This window comes from Phocoena phocoena, chromosome 2, assembly GCF_963924675.1.
Source record: "Phocoena phocoena chromosome 2, mPhoPho1.1, whole genome shotgun sequence".
Classification (NCBI taxonomy): Eukaryota; Metazoa; Chordata; class Mammalia; order Artiodactyla; family Phocoenidae; genus Phocoena; species Phocoena phocoena.
The window spans coordinates 66,499,677-66,521,080 of NC_089220.1; the positions used below are offsets into that span (position 1 = coordinate 66,499,677).

The 21,404-nt window shown below is 36.7% G+C and overlaps 1 protein-coding gene across 1 annotated transcript in view; it reads right to left on the minus strand.

Moving 5' to 3' along the window:
- Nucleotides 1–21,404, minus strand: part of NUBPL (NUBP iron-sulfur cluster assembly factor, mitochondrial) — a 259,985-nt gene that overhangs the window by 154,433 nt on the left and 84,148 nt on the right. Inside the window, exon 5 of the mRNA XM_065872487.1 lies at nucleotides 81–120. Coding sequence (XP_065728559.1) covers nucleotides 81–120 — 40 coding nt within the window. The remainder of the gene's footprint in view (nucleotides 1–80; nucleotides 121–21,404) is intronic.

Below are 21,404 nucleotides of genomic sequence, written 5' to 3' on the forward strand. Positions count from 1 at the left end.
TGGGAAACCAAAAATACAACTAATTTATATAAGTTAATATTATTCTGAAAAGTAACATAAAGTAAAATAGATATGCTCACCAAGCAATACCATAATTCATAAGAGGCCGCATTAAGTTACCTGAAATAAGAAAAAAAACATCTTTTAGAAGAGTAAGTCATTATACATAAACATATTGCCTGTTTTCTTATCAAAGAGTGTCAAATTAAAAATATAAATAAGCTACTCATATTGCTAGTCTTTCACTTCCAACTAATTCACCTCAATTTGCAACAGTTTAAACATTATACCAAGGATACAACTAATACACCCAATGGGTGCAACATCTAAAAAAAAGATGGGATATAGTTTTATTAAGAAACACTTCATCTACTATTTTCAAATGTTCTAAAAAATAACCTCAATAAGTAATTTTGTCCACCAGGTTTATTCATATATATCAATAAATAAATTATATACATATGCTTATCTAGTATGTGTATACATGCATATTTGCAAACACAAACACACAGTTATTTCTTTTCTTTACTTGAAATTTTTGAAAAGTATAAGAATCCAAAAAAAGTAACAAACTCTATTTTGTATTTCAACATAATAAAAGCCAAATGTGAAAAACCCACAGCAAGCATCATACTCAATAGTAAAAGACTGAACGTTTTTCCTCTAGGATCAGGAACAAGATAAGGATGCCCACTTTTGCCACTTTTATTCAACATAATACTGAAAGTTATAGCCAGAGCAATGAGGCAAGAAAAAGAAATAAACAGCATCCAAATTGGAAAGGAAGAAGTAAAGTTTTCTCTTTTCACACCTGTTATGATCTTATATATAAAACCCTGAAGGTTCCACAAAAAACTATTAAAGCTAATAAATAAATCTGGTAAAGTAGAGGATACAAAGTCAAAATACAAAAATCAGTTCATTTCTATATACTAACAATGAACAATCTGAAAAGGAAATTATGAAAATCCCATTTATAACAGCATCAAAAAGAATAAATACTTTGGAATTTACTTAATCAAGGAGGTAAAAGACTTGCAAAATGCAAACTACAAAACATTGCTGAAAGAAATTAAAGAAGACATAAACAAATGAAAACGTATGCCATGTTCATTAACTGGAAGACTTAATATTAAGATGTCAATACTACCCAAAGCCACCTACAGATTCAATGCAATCCCTATCAAAATCCCTATCAAGGTAATATTTCTTGCAGAAATAAAAAAATCCATTCTAAAATTCATATGGTATCTCAAAGGATCCCAAATATGCAAATCAATCTTGAAAGAGAAGAACACAGCTTGAGGACTCATACTTCCTTATTTCAAAGCTTACTGCAAAGCTACAGCAATCAAAACAATGTGGTACTGGCATAAAGGCAGACATATAGACCAATGAAACAGAATAAAGAGACCAGAAATAAACCCTCACATACACAGTCAAACGATTTTTTCACAGAGAGGCCAAGATCATTCACTGGGGGGAAAGCTGGGAAAACTGTATATCCACATGCAAAAGAATGAAGTTGGACCTTTACTTAACACCATAGACAAAAAATTAACTCAAAATGGATCAAAGGCCTAAATGTAACAGCTAAAACTATAAAGCTCTTAGAAGAAAACATAGGGCAAGAGCTTCATGTCATTGGATTTGGCAAGGATTTCTTGGATACACACCAAAGACATAGGCAACAAAAGCAACAATAGATAAATTGGAGTTCATGAAAGGTTTTAAACGTTGTGCATCAGGAGATAATATCAACAGAGTGAAAAGGCAACCCAAAGAATGGGAGAAAATATTTGTAAATCATATATCTTATAGAGATTAATACCCAGAATAGAATATAGAGAGAACTCTTAAAACTCAACAACAATCCCACTACTGGGCATATACCCTGAGAAAACCAAAATTCAAAAAGAGTCATGTACCAAAATGTTCATTGCAGCTCTATTTACAATAGCCCAGAGATGGAAACAACCTAAGTGCCCATCATCGGATGAATGGATAAAGAAGATGTGGCACATATATACAATGGAATATTACTCAGCCTTAAAAAGAAACGAAATTGAGCTATTTGTAATGAGATGGATAGACCTAGAGTCTGTCATACAGAGTGAAGTAAGTCTGAAAGGAAAAGACAAATACCGTATGCTAACACATATATATGGAATTTAAGGGGAAAAAAATGTCATGAAGAACCTAGGGGTAAGACAGGAATAAAGACACAGACCTACTTGAGAACGGACTTGAGGATATGGGGAGGGGGAAGGGTGAGCTGTGACAGGGCGAGAGAGAGTCATGGACATATACACACTAACAAACGTAGTAAAGTACATAGCTAGTGGGCAGCGGCCGCATGGCACAGGGATATTGGCTCGGTGCTTTGTGGCAGCCTGGAGGGGTGGGATAGGGTGGGTGGGAGGGAGGGAGACGCAAGAGGGAAGACATATGGGAACATATGTATATGTATAACTGATTCACTTTGTTATGGTGCAGAAACTAACACAAATTGTAAAGCAATTATACCCCAATAAAGGGGTTAAAAAAAAAAAACTCAACAACAACAACAACAAAATTCAAAACTGGGCAAAGGAAGTGAATAGACATCTCTCCAAGGAAGATATACAAATGGCCAATAAGCACATGAAAAAATGTTCAACATCAATGATCATTAAGGAAATGTGAATCAAAATTACAATGTGAGGCCACCTCACACTATTAGGATGGCTGCCATTAAAAAAAAAAAAAAACCACAGGAAATAACAACAGTTGGCAAGAATAGAGACAAATGGCAACCCTTGTGCACTGTTCATGGGAATGTAAAATGGAAATGTTATGGAAAATAATGTGAGTTCCTCAAAAAATTAAAAATAGAATTACCATACAATCCAGCAATTACACTTCTTGGTGGAATTGAAAGCAGGGATGAAAAAAGGATTGAAGGGTATCAGTGTCTTGAAGAGATATTTGTACACTCATGTTCACAGCAGCATTACTCACAATACCTAAAATGTGGAAACAACCCAAGGGTCCTTTAATGAATGAATGGATAAGCTAAACGTGGTATAGATATGCAATGGAATATCATTCAGCCTTAAAAAGGAAGAAAATTCTGACATATGCTACAACATGGATGAACCACGAGAACACTGCTAAGTAAAATAAGTCAGACACAAAAAGAGAAATACTGTATGATCCCCTTATATGAGATACTGAAAGTAGTCGAAATGATAGAGACAGAAAGTAGAATGCTGGATGCCAGAGGCAGGGGAAAGTAGCAATGGAGAGCTATTGTTTAATGGATAGGGTGTTTTGGTTTTACAAGATGAAAAGAAGTATGGAGGTAGATAGGTTTTATCATATGTTTTTTAGGTTCTTTCTCCTCTTTAAAGAGACTGAAATTTAAAATTATGATAAAGCATACAGGCATGGTTTATATAAGAAATCCATTACTGAACTCTACTCACTGGATTCCCTACACACACAAAAAGCTATGGCCCTTCATTAAAAGATTGGTGAATAAGTATGCATTTTTATGTTCCAAGCTAAAATAAAATGTTTAAGTATATACTTTTTAATGGTTTCCCTCTTTAACTTCTGACTAAACTAACAAGCTCAATCTCCCTCATAGATAATTTGATAGCAATATTCTTTTCCATGTAACTAACTTTGTCAATTCTTTCCAAAGCATCCAAGTTAAATTTACAGAGAAATAACTTTCCTCCATTGGGCTCTGCACAATTTTCTACTTTCCATTTTCTCCAATAACAAATGCATACCAATTAAAAAGTCAAGTAGTGCTATAAAAATTATTACCAAATGTCAATAATCCCCCAGCACTGTCACATTTCTTACTCCCCAGAGCCAACAACTATTAGTTGATTTCTTTAACTTCTTATGATGAATTAATCTTAGGCTTACAGAAAGTTGCAAGTATAGCCAGAGTCCTCATATACCCTTCACCTAGCTTTCCCTAATGTTAATATTTTATATAACCATAGTACAATTATCACAACCAGGAAATTAATGTTGATACAACTACCAAACCAAGAGTTTGACAATTTTTAGTTATCTCATGACATATTATTTAGCTCTTTTTCACAAACACAGGCATACTTTTCATGCACCCATCTTCCCAATGCAATTATATCACCATTTTTATTAGACATCATGTAAATGTTATTAATAGGTGAGCAATATAGCACACAATACTATTTTTCCTTTCTCTCCCTGAACTGATAAGAAGATCTTTGTGCAGCATGTGTGTATGTGTTTCCTTCATTTTCTATGTATTTATTAGCAAATTCTTCCTATTTTCCAGTTGTGCAAATATCAAATACATTAATCAAATGCACTAGGCATTTGAGTTCATCATCTTGAACAAGGCTCTGCTGTTCTGTCCCTTTATAATGTCTTTTGAATAACAGAAGTTTTTACTTTTTATGTAATCAAATTAATCAGTTTTTTCCTTTATGGTCTATCCTTATTGGGTCTTGTTTAAGAAAGCCTTTACTAATACAGTCATTGAGATCTTATCTTATATTGTCTTCTAAACCTTCATAGTTTTGCATTTTACATCTAAGTCCTTAAACCATCTGAAATTAATTTGTGTGTGTAGTGTGAGGATCCACTACTTTATTTGCACGTGGATAATAAATTGTCCTACCATCAATAGTCTGCAATGCTAGCCTTGTCATAAATCAGGTTTCCATATATATATATGTCTGTTTCTGGACTATCTATTTGATTCTACTAGTTTATCTGTCTATCCTTGAGCCAATACCAAACAGGGGGCATATACTGCAGTTTTATAATAAGTCCCCGTATCTGGCAGCGCAAGTCCCCTGTGTTTTCTCTCTCTTCAAGAGTGTCTTGCCTATTCACAGGCCCTTTGCTCACCTTTATAATTTGTATATTCAACTTGGTCATCAATTTCGACAAGTGGACTTCTGACTGGATTTGCAAGACTATTAGAAGGAACTGAGATTTTTAAAAAATTTAGTCTTCCTCTCCATGAACATCATTTGTTTTCCAATTATTGACATTGTGAAAATCTTTCAATAAAATTTTAGAATTCTTTTCCTCTTGAAAATTGTACATTTTCTTTGTTAGGTTTGTGCCCAGGTACCCTGTATTTCTGAAGCTATTTGTATCTTTTTTTATGATCTATATGAAGTTTATTATAAAATTATCATAAACATCAATCTATATTAAAATCTATAGTTGATATAAAATGTGATATCATCCAGTATACATTCACCAAGGATTTGGCAAAAAAATTATCAATGTTGATAAATAATAATAATAGCAACAATCAAGTCTGTCCTGATAGATTCTGAATTCTTCTTCAACTTTTTACTTTTTTATTTTTTTGCGGTACGCGGGCCTCTCACTGCTGTGGCCTCTCCCGTTGCGGAGCACAGGCTCCGGACGCACAGGCTCAGCGGCCATGGCTCACGGGCCCAGGCGCTCCGCGGCATGTGGGATCCTCCCGGACCGGGGCACGAACCCGTGTCCCCTGCATCGGCAGGCGGACTCTCAACCACTGCGCCACCAGGGAAGCCCTTCTTCCACTTTTTAAACCCAAGGATATTCTTCAAAGTTTACACCATATTACTCTTGCCCCATATTGGTATACACCAAAATTCCAATTCATGAGAGTATTCATTCACACGTTCATTAGACAAAAATTTACTTTATGACCCCTAGGTGCTAGAGACTGGGATAGGCCCTGGTAAAACATCAGTGAATGTCAGAGATATGGTCTGATGGAGCTTAAACTCCAGCAGACAAGAGAGATAGTGGTCTTAAAAAGGCTTATTCTGTCTGCATAGTCTATGAATGAAAATTTTTTTAACACCTTTTATTGAAGTATAATTGTTTTACATTGTTGTGTTAGTCTCTGCTGTATAACAAAGTGAATCACCTATACATATACATATATCCCCATATCCAATCCCTCTTGCGTCTCCCTCCCACACTCCCTATCCCACCCCTCTAGGTGGTGAGAAAGCCCTGAGCTGATCTCCCTGTGCTATGCAGATCCTTCCCACAAGCTATCTACTTTACATTTGGTAGTGTATGTATATCAATGATACTCTCTCACTTCGTGCTAGCTTACCATTCCCCAACCCCATGTCCTCAAGTCCATACTCTACATCTGCGTCTTTATTACTGTCCTGCCCCTCGGTTCATCAGAACCACGTTTTTTTTTTTTTTATATTCCATATAAATGTGTTAGCATACGGTATTTGTTGTTCTGACTTGCTTCACTCTGTACAAAAAACTCTAGGTCCATCCACCTAACTACAAATAATAATTTCGTTTCCTTTTATGGCTGAGTAATATTCCATTGTGCATATGTGCCACATCTTCTTTATCCATTCATTTGTCAATGGACACTTAGGTTGCTTCCATGTCCTGGCTATTGTAAATTGTGCTGCAATGAACATTGTGGTACATGACTCTTTTTGAATTCTGGTCTTCTCAGGGTATATGCCCAATACTGGGATTGCTGGGTCATAGGGTAGTTCTATTTTTAGTTTTTTTAAGGCACCTCCATACTGTTCTCCATAATGGCTGTATCAACTTACATTCCACCAACAGTGCAAGAGGGTTCCCTTTTCTCCACACCCTCTCCAGCATTTATTGTTTGTATATTTTTGATGATAGCCATTCTGACTGGTGTGAGAAAATACCTCATTGTTGCTTTGGTTTGCGCTTCTCTAATGATTAGTGATGTTGAGCATCCTTTCATGTGTTTGTTGGTAATGTTTATATCTTCTTTGGAGAAATGTCTATTTAGGTCTTCTGCCCATTATTTGATAGGGTTGTTTGTTTTTTTCATATTCAGCTGCATGAACTGCTTGAATATTTTGGAGATTAATCCATTGTCAGTTGCTTAGTTTGCAAATATTTTCTCCTATTCTGAGGGCTGTCTTTTTATCTTGTTTGTGGTCTCCTTTGCTGTGCAAAAGCTTTAAAGTTTCATTAGGTCCCATTTGTTTATTTCTGTTTTTATTTCCATTTCTCTAGGAGATGGGTCAAAAAGGATCTTGCTGTGATATATGTCATAGAGTGTTCTGCCAATGCTTTCCTCTAAGACTTGTACAGTATCTGGCCTTACATTTAGGCCTTTAATCCATTTTGAGTTTATTTTTGTGTATGGTGTTAGGGAGTGTTCTAATTTCATTCTTTTACATGTAGCTGTATAGTTTTCCTGGCACCACTTATAGAAAATGCTGTCTTTACTCCATTGTATATTCTTGCCTCCTTTATCAAAGATAAGGTAACCATAGATATGTGAGTTTATCTCTGGGCTTTCTATCCTCTTCCATTGATCTATATTTCTGTTTCGGGGCCAGTACCATACTGTATTGATTACTGTACCTTTATAGTATAGTCTGAAGTCCAGGAGCCTGATTCCTCCAGCTATGTTTTTCGTTCTCAAGATTGCTTTGGCTATTCGGAGTCTCTTGTGTTTCCATACAAATTGTGAAATTTTTTGTTCTAGTTCTGTGAAAAATGGCATTGGTAGTTTGATACGGATTGCATTGAATCTGTAGACTGCTTTGGGTAGAAGAGTCATTTATACAATGTTGACTCTGCCAATCTAAGAACATGGTATATGTCTCCATCTATTAGTATCATCTTTAATTTCTTTCATCAGTGTCTTACAATTTTCTCAATATAGCTCTTTTGTCTCCTTAGGTAGGTTTAGTCCTAGGTATTTCATTCTTTTTGTTGCAATGGTAAATGGGAGTGTTTCTTTAATTTCTCTTTCAGATTTTTCATCATTAGTGTATAGGAAGGCAACAGATTTCTGTGCATTAATTTTGTATCCTGCTATTTTACCAAATTCATTGATTACCTCAAATAGTTTTCTGGTGGCATCTGTAGGATTCTCTATGTATACTATCATGTCACCTGAAGACAGTGACAGCTTTACTTCTTCTTTTCCAATTTGGATTCCTTTTATTTCTTTTTCATCTATGATTGCTGTGGCTAAAACTTCCAAAACTAGGTTGAATAATAGTGGTGAGAGTGGGCAACCTTGTCTTGTTCCTGATCTTAGTGGAAATGACTTCACTTTTTCACCACTGAGAATGTTGTTGGCTGTGGGTTTGTCATATATGGCCTTTATTATGTTGAGGTAAGTTCCCTCTATGCCTACTTTCTGCAGGGTTTTTGTCATAAATCGGTGTTAAATTTTGTCACAAGCTTTTTCTGCATCTATTGAGATGACCATATGGTTTTTATCCTTCAATTTGTTAATATGGTATATCACATTGATTGATTTCCATATATTGAAGAATCCTTGCACTCCTGGGATAAACCCCACTTGATCATGTTGTATGATTCTTTTAATGTGCTGTTGGATTCTGTTTCCTACTATTTTGTTGAGGATTTTTGCATCTATGTTCATCATGATAATGGCCTGTAGTTTTCTTTCTTTGTGACATCTTTGTCTGGTTTTGATATCAGGATGATGGTGGCCTCATAGGATGACTTTAGGTGTGTTCCTCCCTCTGTTATATTTTGGAGGAGTTTGAGAAGGATTGGTGTTAGCTCTTCTCTAAATGTTTGATAGAATTGGCCTGTGAATCCATCTGATCCTGGGCTTTTGTTTGTTGAAGATTTTTAATCAGAGTTTCTGTTTCAGAGCTTGTGATTGGTCTGTTCATAATTTGTATTTCTTCCTAGTTCAGTCTTGGAATGTTGTGCTTTTCTAAGAATTTGTCCATTTTATCCAGGTTGACCACTTTATTGGCATATACTTTCTTTTAGTAATCTCTCATGATCCTTTGTATTTCTGAAATGTCACTTGTTACTTCTCCTTTTTCATTTCTAATCCTGTTAATTTAAGTCTTCTCCCTTTTTTTCTTGATGAGTCTGGCTAAAGGTTTATCAATTTTGTTTATCTTCTCAAAGAGGCAGCTTTTAGGGGGATTTGAGAAGATGGTGGAAGAGTAAGATGCAGAGATCACCTTCCTCCCCACAAATACATCAGAAATACATCTACACGTGGAACTGCTCCTATACAACACCCACTGAACACTGGCAGAAGACCTAAAACATCCCAAAAGGCAAGAAACTCCCCACATAGCTGGGTAGGGCAAAAGAAAAAAGAAAAAACAGAGACAAAAGAATAGTGACGGGACCTGCACCAGTGGGAGGGAGCCGTGAAGGATGAAAGGTTTCCACACACTAGGAAGCCCCTTCATGGGCGGAGACTGAGAGAGGCGGAGGGGGGAGCTTCGGGGCCACAGAGCAGAGCGCAGCAACAGGGGTGTGGAGCGCAAAGTGGAGAGATCCCCGCACAGAGGAGCGGTGCTGGGCAGCACTCACCAGCCCAAGAGGCTTGTCTGCTCACCCGCCGGAACGGTGGGGGCTGGGAGCTGAGGCTTGGGCTTCGGTCGAATCGCAGGAAGAGGACTGAGGTTGGCAGCATGAACACAGCCTGAAGGGGCTAGTGTGCCACGGCTAGCCGGGAGGGAGTTCAGGAAAAAGTCAGGACCTGCCGAAGAGGCAAGAGACTTTTCTTCCCTCTGTTTCCTGGTGTGCGAGGAGAGGTGATTAAGAGTGCTGCTTAAAGGAGCTCCAGAGACTGGCGCGAGCCACAGCTATCAGCGCAGATCCCAGAGACGGGCAGGAGACGCTAAGGCTGCGGCTGCAGCCGCCAAAATGCCTGTGTGCGAGCACAGGTCACTATTCACACCTCCCCTCCTGGGAGCCTGTGCATCCCTCTGCCAGGGTCCTGTGATCCAGGGACAACTTCCCCGGGAGAATGCGGAGCGTGCCTCAGGATGGGACAACATCACGCCAGCCTCTGCCGCCGCAGGCTCGCCCCGCATCTGCACCGCTCCCTCCTGCGTGCCTGAGTGAGCCAGAGCCCCAGAATCAGCTGTCCCTTGAACCCCGTCCTGTCTAAGTGAAGAACAGACGCCCTCAGGCGACCTACACGCAGAGGTGAGTCCAAATCCAAAGCTGAACCCCGGGAGCTGTGCAAAAAAAGAAGAGAAAGGGAAATTTCTCCCAGCAGCCTCAGAAGCAGCGGATTAAAGCTACACCATCAACTTGATGTACCTGCATCTGTGGAATACCTGAATAGAAAACAAATCATCCCAAACTGAGGAGGTGGACTTTGGGGGCAAGATATATTATTTTCCCCCTTTTCCTCTTTTTGTGAGTGTGTATGTGTATCCTTCTGTGTGACGTTTTGTCTATATAGCTTTGATTTCATCATTTGTCCTACGGTTCTGCCTGTAAGTTTTTTTTTCTTTTACTTTTGAAAAATGTTTTTCTTAATAAGTATTTTTTATTTTAATAACTTTATTTTATTTTGTTATTTTATTTTATGCTCTTTCTTTCTTTCTTTCTATTTTTTCTCCCTTTTATTCTGAGCCGTGTGGATGAAAGGCTCTTGGTGCTCCAGCCAGGCATCAGGGCCATGCCACTGAGATGGGAGAGCCAAGTTCAGGACACTGGTCCACAAGAGACCTCTGAGCTCCACATAATATCAAACGGCGAAAATCTCCCAGAGATCACCATCTCAACACCAAGACCCACCTTCACTCGACGACCAGCAAGCTACAGTGCTGGACACCCTATGCCAAACAACTAGCAAGATAGAGCACAGACAAATCGATTAGCAGAGAGGCTGCCTAAAATCATAATAAGGCCACAGACACCCCAAAACACACCAGCAGACGTGGACCTGCCCACCAGAAAGACAAGATCGAGCCTCATCAACCAGAACACAGGCACTAGTACCCTCCACTAGGAAGCCTACACAACCCACTGAACCAACCTTACCCACTGGGGAGAGACATCAAAAAGAACAGGAACTAAAAACCTGCGGTCTGCGAAAAGGAGACCCTAACACACTAAGATAAACAAAATCAGAATACAGAAAAACACACAGCAGATGGAGCAAGGTAAACACCCAACAGACCTAACAAATGAAGAGGAAATAGGCAGTCTACCTGAAAAAATATTCAGAATAATGATAGTAAAGATGATCCAAAATCTTGGAAATAGAGAAAATGCAAGAAACATTTAACAAGGACCTAGAAGAACTAAAGAGGAAACAAGCAATGATGAACAGCACAATAAATGAAATTAAAGATACTCTAGAAGGGATCAATAGTAGAATAACTGAGGCAGAAGAACGGATAAGTGACCTGGAAGATAAAATAGTAGAAATAACTACTGCAGAGCAGAATAAAGAAAAAAGAATGAAAAGAACTGAGGACAGTCTCAGAGACCTTTGGGACAACATTAAAAACACCAACATTCAAATTATAGGGGTCCCAGAAGAAGAAGAGAAAAAGAAAGGGACTGAGAAAATATTTGAACAGATAATAGTTGAAAACTTCCCTAATATGGGAAAGGAAATAGTTATTCAACTCCTGGAAGCACAGAGAGTCCAATACAGCATAAATCCCAGGAGAAACACACCAAGACACATATTAATCAAACTATCAAAAATTAAACATGAAGGAAACATATTAAAAGCAGCAAGTGAAAAACAACAAATAACACACAAGGGAATCCCCATGACAGCTGACCTTTCAGCAGAAACTCTGCAAGCCAGAAGGGAGTGGCAGGACATATTTAAAGTGATGAAGGAGAAAAACTTACAACAAAGATTACTCTACCCAGCAAGGATCTCATTCAGATTCAACAGAGAAATTAAAACCTTTGCAGACAAGCAAAAGCTGAGAGGGTTCAGCACCACCAAACCAGCTTTACAACAAATGCTAAAGGAACTTCTCTAGGCAAGAAACACAAGAGAAGGAAAAGACCTACAATAACAAACCCAAAACAATTAAGAAAATGGGAATAGGAACACACATATCGATAATTACCTTAAATGTAAATGGATTAAAGGCTCCCACCAAAAGACACAGACTGGCTGAATGGATACAAAAACAAGGCCTGTATATATGCTGTCTACAAGAGACCCACTTCAGACCTAGGGACACATACAGACTGAAAGTGAGGGGATGGAAAAAGATATTCCATGCAAATGGAAATCAAAAAAAAAGCTGGAGTAGCAATTCTCATATCAGACAAAATAGACGTTAAAATAAAGACTATTACAAGAAACAAAGAAGTACACTACATTATGATCGAGAAATTAACCCAAGAAGAAGATATAACAATTGTAAATATTTATGCACCAACATAGGAGCACCTCAATACATAAGGCAAAATCTAATAGCCATAAAAGGGGAAATCGACAGTAACAGAATCGTAGTAGAGAAATTTAACACCCCACTTTCACCAATGGACAGATCATCCAAAATGAAAATTAATAAGGGAACACAAGCTTTAAATGATACATTAAACAAGGTAGACTTAATTGATTCTTATAGGACATTCCATCCAAAAACAGCAGAATACACTTTCTTCTCAAGTGCTCATAGAACATTCGCCAGGATAGATCATATCTTGGGTCACAAATCAAGGCTTGGTAAATTTAAAAAAACTGAAATCATATCAAGTATCTTTTCCTATCACAACGCTATGAGACTAGATATCAATTACAGGAAAAGATCTGTAAAAAATACAAACACATGGAGGCTAAACAATACACTACTTGATAACCAAATGATCACTGAAGAAATCACAGGGGAAATCAAAAAATACCTAGACACAAATGACAATGGAAACACGATGACCCAAAACCTATGCTATGCAGGAAAAGCAGTTCCAAGAGGGAAGTTTGTAGCAATACAATCCTACCTTAAGAAACAGGACACATCTCAAATAAACAACCTAACCTTGCACCTAAACCAAGTAGAGAAAGAAGAAAATAAAAACCCCAAAGTTAGCCGATGGAAAGAAATCATAAAGATCAGATCAGAAATGAATGAAAAAGAAGTGAAGGAAATGATAGCATGAATAAAATTGAAAGCTGGTTCTTTTAGAAGATAAACAAAATTAACAAACCATTAGCCAGACTCATCAAGAAAAAAAGGGAGAAGACTCAAATCAATAGAATTAGACATGAAAAAGGACAAGTAACAACTGACACTGCAGAAATACGAAGGATCACGAGAGATTACTACAAGCAACTCTATGACAATAAAATGGACAACCTGAAAGAAATGGACAAATTTGTAGAAATGCACAACCTGCCAAGACTGAACCAGGAAGAAACAGAAAATATGAACAGATCAATAACAAGCACTGAAATTGAAACTGTAATTAAAAACCTTCCAACAAACAAAAGCCCTGGACCAGATGGCTTCACAGGCCAATTCTATCAAACATTTAGAGAAGAGCTAACACCTATCCTTCTCAAACTCCTCCAAAATATAGCAGAGGGAGGAACACACCTAAAGTCATCCTATGAGGCCACCATCACCCTGATACCAAAACCAGACAAAGATGTCACAAAGAAAGAAAACTACAGGCCATTATCATGATGAACATAGATGCAAAAATCCTCAACAAAATAGTAGCAAACAGAATCCAACAGCACATTAAAAGAATCATACACCATGATCAAGTGGTGTTTATTCAAGGAATGCAAGGATTCTTCAATATACGCAAATCAGTCAACGTGATACACCATATTAACTAATTGAAGGAGAAAAACCATATGATTATCTCAATAGATGCAGAGAAAGCTTTCAACAAAATTCAACACCCATGTATGATAAAAACCCTCTAGACGGTAGGCGTAGAGGTAGCTTAGCTCAACCTAATAAAGGCCGAAAATGACAAACCCACAGCCAACATCGTTCTCAATGGTGAAAAACTGAAACCATTTCCACTAAGATCAGGAACAAGACAAGGTTGCCCATTCTCACCACTATTATTCAACCTAGTTTTGGAAGTTTTAGCCACAGCAATAAGAGAAGAAAAAGAAATAAAAGGAATCCAAATTGGAAAAGAAGAAGTCAAGCTGTCACTGTTTGCAGATGACATGATACTATACATAGAGAACCCTAAAGATGCTACCTGAAAACTACTAGAGCTAATCAATGAATTTGGTAAAGTAGCAAGATACAAAATTAATGCACAGAAATCTGTTGCCTTCCTATACACTAATGATGAAAAATCTGAAAGTGAAATTAAGAAAATACTCCCATTTACCACTGTAACAAAAAGAATTAAATATCTAGGAATAAACCTACCTAAGGAGACAAAAGACCTGTATACAGAAAATTATAAGACACTGATGAAAGAAATTAAAGATGATACAAATAGATGCAGAGATATACCATGTTCTTGGATTGGAAGAATCAACATTGTGAAAAGGACTCTACTTCCCAAAGCAATCTACAGATTCAATGCAATCCCTATCAAACTACCACTGGCATTTTTCACAAAACTAGAACAAAAATTTTACAATTTGTATGGAAACACAAAAGACCCTGGATAGACAAAGCAATCTTGAGAACGAAAAATGGAGCTGGAGTAATCAGGCTCCCTGACTTCAGACTATACTACAAAATTACAGTAATCAAGACAGCATGGTACTGGCACAAAAACAGTAATATAGATCAATGGAACAGGATAGAAAGCCCAGAGATAAACCCACACACATATGGTCACCTTATCTTTGATAAAGGAGGCAAGAATATACAGTGGAGAAAAGACAGCTTCTTCAATAAGTGGTGCTGGGACAGCTGGACAGCTACATGTAAAAGTATGAAATTAGAACACTCCCTAACACCATACACAAAAATAAACTCAAAATGGATTAAAGACCTAAATGTAAGGCCAGACACTATCAAAGTCTTAGAGGAAAACATAGGCAGAACACTCTATGACATAAATCACAACAAGATCCTTTTTGACCAACCTCCTAGAGAAATGGAAATAAAAACAAAAATAAACAAATGGGACCTAATGAAACTTAAAACCTTTTGCACAGCAAAGCAAATCATAAATAAGACCAAAAGACAACCCTCAGAATGGGAGAAAATATTTGCAAATGAAGCAACTGACAAAGGATTAATCTCCAAAATTTACAAGCAGCTCAATAACAAAGAAACAAACAACCCAATCCAAAAATGGGCAGAAGACCTAAATAGACATTTCTCCAAAGAAGATGTACAGACTGTCAACAAACAAATGAAAGAATGCTCAACATCATTAATCATTAGAGAAATGCAAATCAAAACTACAATGAGATATCATCTCACACTGGTCAGAATGGCCATCATCAAAAAAATCTAGATACAATAAATGCTGGAGAGGATGTGGAGAAAAAGGAACACTCTTGCACTGTTAGTGGGAATGTAAATTGATACAGCTATTATGGAAAACAGTATGGAAGTTCTTAAAAGACTAAAAATAGAACTACCATACAACCCAGCAATCCCACTACTGGGCATATACCCTGAGAAAACCATAATTCAGAAAGAGTCATGTACCAAAATGTTCTTTGCAGCTCTACTTACAATAGCCAGGACATGGAAGCAACCTAAGTTTCCACTGACAGATGAATGGATAAAGAAGATATTGCACATATATCCAATGGAATATTACTCAGCCATAAAAAGAAACGAAATTGAGTTATTTGTAGTGAGGTAGATAGACCTAGAGTCTGTCATACAGAGTGAAGTAAGTCAGAAAGAAAAACAAATACTGTAAGCCAACACTTATATATGGAATCTAAGAAAAAAAAAAAAGGTCATGAAGAACCTAGGGGTCAGACGGGAATAAAGACACAGACCTACTAGAGAATGGACTTGAGGATATGGGGAGGGGGAAGGGTAAGCTCTGACAAAGTGAGAGAGTGGCATGGACATATATACACTACCAAACGTAAAATAGGTAACTAGGGCTTCCCTGGTGGCGCTGTGGTTGAGAGTCCACCTGACGATGCAGGGGACACGGGGTTCGTGCCCCAGTCTTAGGAAGATCCCACATGCCGTGGAGTGGCTGGGTCTGTGAGCCATGGCCACTAAGCCTGCGCGTCCAGAGCCTGTGCTCCCCAACGGGAGAGGCCACAGCAGTGAGAGGCCTGCGTACCGCAAAAAAAGAAAAAAAAAAAAGATAGCTAGTCGGAAGCAGCCGCATAGCACAGGGAGATCAGCTCGGTGCTTTGTGACCACCTAGAGGGTTGGGATAGGGAGGGTGGGAGGGAGGGAGATGCAAGGGGGAAGAGATATGGGAACATATGTATATGTATAACTGATTCACTTTGTTATAAAGCAGAAACTAACACACCATTGTAAAGCAATTATACTCCAATAAAGATGTTAAAAAGAAAAAAAAAGCAGCTTATAGTTTTATTGACCTTTGCTATAATTTCCTTCATTTCTTTTTCATTTATTTCTGATCTGATCTTTATGATTTCTTTCCTTCTGCTAACTTTGGGGTTTTTTTTTCTTCTTTCTCTAACTACTTTAGGTGTAATGTTGGGTTGTTTATTTGAGATTTTTCTTGTTTCTGGAGGCAGGATTGTATTGCTATAAACTTCTCTCTTAGAACTGCTTTTACTGCATCCCATAGGTTTTGGGCCGTCGTGTTTTCATTGTCATTTGTTCTATGAATGACATTTAAAGTCAAGTGGGTGGAGACAAATAGTCAATTATGCGATAACTGTTGAAAGATATAATCTTACAAATATGTAAACCAACTACTCTTGGCCAATAAAATGAGGAATGCTTAATTCCAATTAAAGAGAATGGGATAAACTTATGAAAGAGGCGACACTTTAAGGAATAGGCTGAATCTTTTTTTTTCCATTTCTGTATAATTTTTTTAAATTAATTTTTTTTGGAATATAGTTGCTTTACAATATTGTGTTAGTTTCTGCTGTACAGCAAAGTGAATCTGCTATACATATACATATATCTCCACTTTTTTGGATTTCCTTCCCATTTAGGTCACCACAGAGCATTGAGTAGAGTTCCCTGTTGTATCTTTTTTAAAACTGCATTTTCTCTTTATTGCTAGTATATAGAAATTTAATTTTCTTGTATATTAATCTTATATCCAGCCACCCTGCTAAATTCCTGTGTTCATTTTAATAACTGTTCTATAGTTTTTAAAAAATATTTATATGTAAATAATTATATTTTCTTCAAATAATGACAGTTTGCTTCTTTTATTTAATTTCTTATTCATGTATGTTATGTGTTTGAACTTACTTTGCAGGTTAGGAGTGCCTGTATAATGTTAAATAAAAGCTGTGAAACCAGCCTCCTTCTCTTAGTCATAATTTTAAATGGAATGTTTTTAATAGTTCACCAGTGAGTATGATTCTTGCTATATAGTTTTTAGAGATACACTGTATCAGGTTAAATAAAATTCCCTTTTGTTCCTAGTTGGAGAAGAGTTTTAATCCTAAGTGGTTGTTGGGTTTTGTAGGATGTTTTTTTGGCATCTTTCTGAATTATAATAAACTATACTTTTTCTCCTTTAAGCTGCTAAAATGGTGAGTTACATTAACACATTTTTTTCTAATGTTGAACCAAACTTGCTTCTCTGTATTAAATCCAGTTTAATCACAGTATAGTTGTTTAATACAATGTTGAATTTGGCTTCCTTATATTTACAATATTGTCTTTTTACATACATTAATTAGGGAGACTGTCCTGTAATTTTCCCTTTTCATTCTAGCCTTATAAGGTTTAACTAGTCTCATAAACTAAGTTGTAAAGTATTATATATTTTTCTATTCTATGAGTGAGTTTGTTTAAGACTGGAATTACTAGTTTGTGTTGGCTTGCTATCTTCATGGTAATAAAATTTTTAACTACTGATTCCTTTTAATAAATATGGAATAATCTAGATTTTCTATTTATTTCTGAATCTGTTTTGGTGATATACATTTTTCCAGGAATTACCTATTTCAAGAAAATGGTCAAATGTATAGTCACAGAGCGGTCCAAACATTTTCTCATATTTGAAACCAATGGTTGCATTTGTCAAGTCCCATCTTTAGTTCCAATTTACTTATAGGTTGTCTCTCCTTTTTTTTTTTTTTTTAACTCTACCTTGCCAGGCATTTGTCTAATTTATTAGGTTTTTTTTGTTGTTGTTTTTTGTTTTTGGTTCTGTTGGTCCTCTCTACTGCATCTTTGTTTTCAAATTCATTAATTTCTGCTCTTAATCATGTCTTTCCTTCTACTTTCTTTGGGTTTATTGCATTATTCTAACTTCTTAAGTTAAATAGTTATCTTACTTATTTTCAGCCTTTCTTCTTTTAAAATATAAACACTTAATGACCATTTATCTCTAAATATTATTTTAGCTTTATCTCACGTTTTTATTTTCATTATTTCCTCTTTCAACCATGAGTTATTTAGAAATTGTTTTTAATTTCCAAATGTGTAGATGTTTTTAGTTACTATTTTGTTATAAACCTCAAAATTAATTGTGTGATATTAGAGAACGTGATCTGAATGATACCAATCTTTGAAATTCACTGAAACCTGTTTCATGGGCTAGCACATGGTCAATTTTTACCAATGTTCCAGGTATATTTGACAGGAAGAGTCTATATATAGCCATTGAAGCAAGCTTATTTATAGGTAGTAATTCCTTACTTTCAGTAATACTTTTGCTTTAAAAGTCTTTAAAGTTTATTTTATCTATTAACATTACACCCACTTTCATTTTGCCTGATTTATCATTTCCAATCCTTTAACTTTTAACCTATGTATATTTTTATGTTTTAGGCATATCTCTTCTAAATAGCTTTAACCTATCTGGGTTTTGTTTTTGTTTTATTTTGGTTTTCTTTTCTCCAGTCTTACAATATTATTCTTTTAACTGAAGAGTTGTAAAATATTAATATTTATGTTGCTGATACATTTGAATTCATATCTACTATTTTGTTTTGTACTTTCTCTTTGCTTAACTTTTTTGGGGGGCAGCCTTATTTTTTTTTATTGTGATTCTTTCCCTCATTACATTTTTCCCACTTTTAAAACAGAAATCATACACTCCATTTCTATTCTTAAAATGATTACCCAGTTATTTAAACAAACATTTAAAGCATAAAGGTAATCAATACCTCTAACTTTTCTTCTTTGAATGCTTAAAATCTAATCACTCTCCCTTCCAGGCCAATTTATATGCTATTGTTTTCCTCAATTTTAGTTCTGTCTTGGAAAACTCTCATTCTCTCTTTAAATATTGCCTCTGTCACATTTTCTCCATTATCTCCTTCTAGAAGTCTGATTAGACCTGTGAGGGACCTTCCATGCTGTCCTCCATGTCCCTCAAACTTTCATTTTTTGTTCCCCAATCTTCTCTATATGTTATATTCTGGGTATTTTCTTTTCATCTACATTCTAGTTAACTAATGTCCTCTTTAGTTGTGTCTAATCTTCTGCTTTATCTGTCCTTTTTTTCTTTTCTTTGCATTCTAACCAGAGCCGAGGACAAGTCCAGCATATATCCCAATAGCCACCAATGTAAGGAAGAGTTATTTCAATGGTCATTTATTAAGGATGTCATCCTTTGGGCATCCCAGCTTTTATATGGTGATTCTCCATTGAAACTTACTCCCTTCTTAGGTGCCAAACTTTATCTCCATTCCTTCATAAACAGACCTATAAAATATAGGCCCTAAGCCACCAAGGATCAGCAAGTAATACCTAGGTAAATATCAATTCCAATGCTCACCTATACCAATTAGCTCACACTTTCTTATTATTTCTAAGTTCTGAGAAATTCTCTTCCTTTCCTACTACCTCAGTCATGTATTGAAAAGTACTTTTTGTTAATATTCCATGTAATATTTTAAGGTATATTGTTACAAGAAGCATTTTTCTAAACATTGTCTGCCACACTGCCAGAACTAGAAGTGGAAAGCTGCTGACTTTTATTCAGTGATCTTATATCCCCCAAGATATCTTACAGAATTCTCATTATTTTTCAAGACATTTTCTGATCATATCTTTGAATTTTCTAGGTAGACAAACATATTACATAGGTAGAAAAACATATTACAAAGAATTCACGACAACTCTCTTTTCCTTTCCACCATTAATAACCCTTACTTCCTTTTCTTGTTTTAGTGCATTGGCTAAAACCTGCAGTAGCAATAGCAGCCTCATCTTGTTTTTAATGTAACATGGAAAAGATTATACCAAAATAAATTAAGAGAATCTGAGTATCATCTATTGACTTTCTTCTCCATTGAAATAGATGGTCTAAGTAGTTTGACTCTATTCAAAACAAGGGCTTAAAGTTCAAACTGGAATTAGAAATTGAAACTAGGTGATATGCACTAAATGTTTGTGGCCCCCCAAAATTCTTATGTTGCAATCCTAACCCCCAATGTGATGCTACTAGGAGGTAGGGCCTGTGGGGTGATTAGGTCATGACAGTGGAGCTCTCATGAATGGGATGAGTGACCTTATAAAAGAGACCCCAGAGAGTTCTCTTGCCCTTTCCACCACGAGTGGACACAATGAGAAGATGGTCATCTGTGATCCAGGAGGCAGGACCTCACCAGATCAGAATCAGCTGGCACTTTGTTCTTGGACTATCCAGCCTCAAGAACTGTGAGAAATGAATGCCTGTAATTTAAGCCACCCAACGTATGGTATTTTTGTTACAGTAGCCTGAATTGACTAAGACACTGGGTCAGTCAAAAGCCTTTTCACGGGACTTCCCTGGTGGCACAGTGGTTAAGAATCCACCTGCCAGTGCAGGGGACACAGGTTCGATCCCTGGTCCAGGAAGATCCCACATGCTGCAGAGCAACTAAGCCGGTGAGCCACAATTACTGAAGCCCGCATGCCCTAGAGCCCATGCGTTGCAACTACTGAGCCCACGCACTGCAACTACTGAAGCCCGCGTGCTCTAGGGCCTGCGTGCTGCAACTACCAAAGCCCACACGCCTAGAGCCCGTGCTCCACAACTAGAGAAGCCACTGCAATGAGGAGCCCATGCACCACAACAAAGAGTAGCCCCCATTCGCCGCTACTAGAGAAAGCCCAGGCACAGCAACAAAGACCCAACACAGCCAAAAAAAAAAAAAAAAAAAAAAGGTCTTTTCACAAAACCTCTAACACTGTAAAGGAACAATCTTTAATCTACTTTATTAGTATGTTAAATCCTAATCTAGAGAAAATATGTACTTTAAATATTTTTTGTACTTTAGTGAATAAGCAATTGTAAACCAAAAGTTCAGCACTGTGAGCAGATTCATCACCATTTTACTTCAAAATTCGCCAGTGAATAATGTATACTGAAACTCCTAAAAAAGTAGGGCATATACATTAAAGAGAAAGTTAAAGGCACATTCTTCACTATCTTCTCCTATGTATCAGTAAACAAAATTGATACTGCCAGAAAGCATTTTACTCTAATTAATAAAATTACCAGAATGGAATGTTGGCATAGGCTGAAGCCATACTTTTAAATTAATAGAGAAAGACTCTGAACAACAACTCATGATTACAAGTACAAATTAG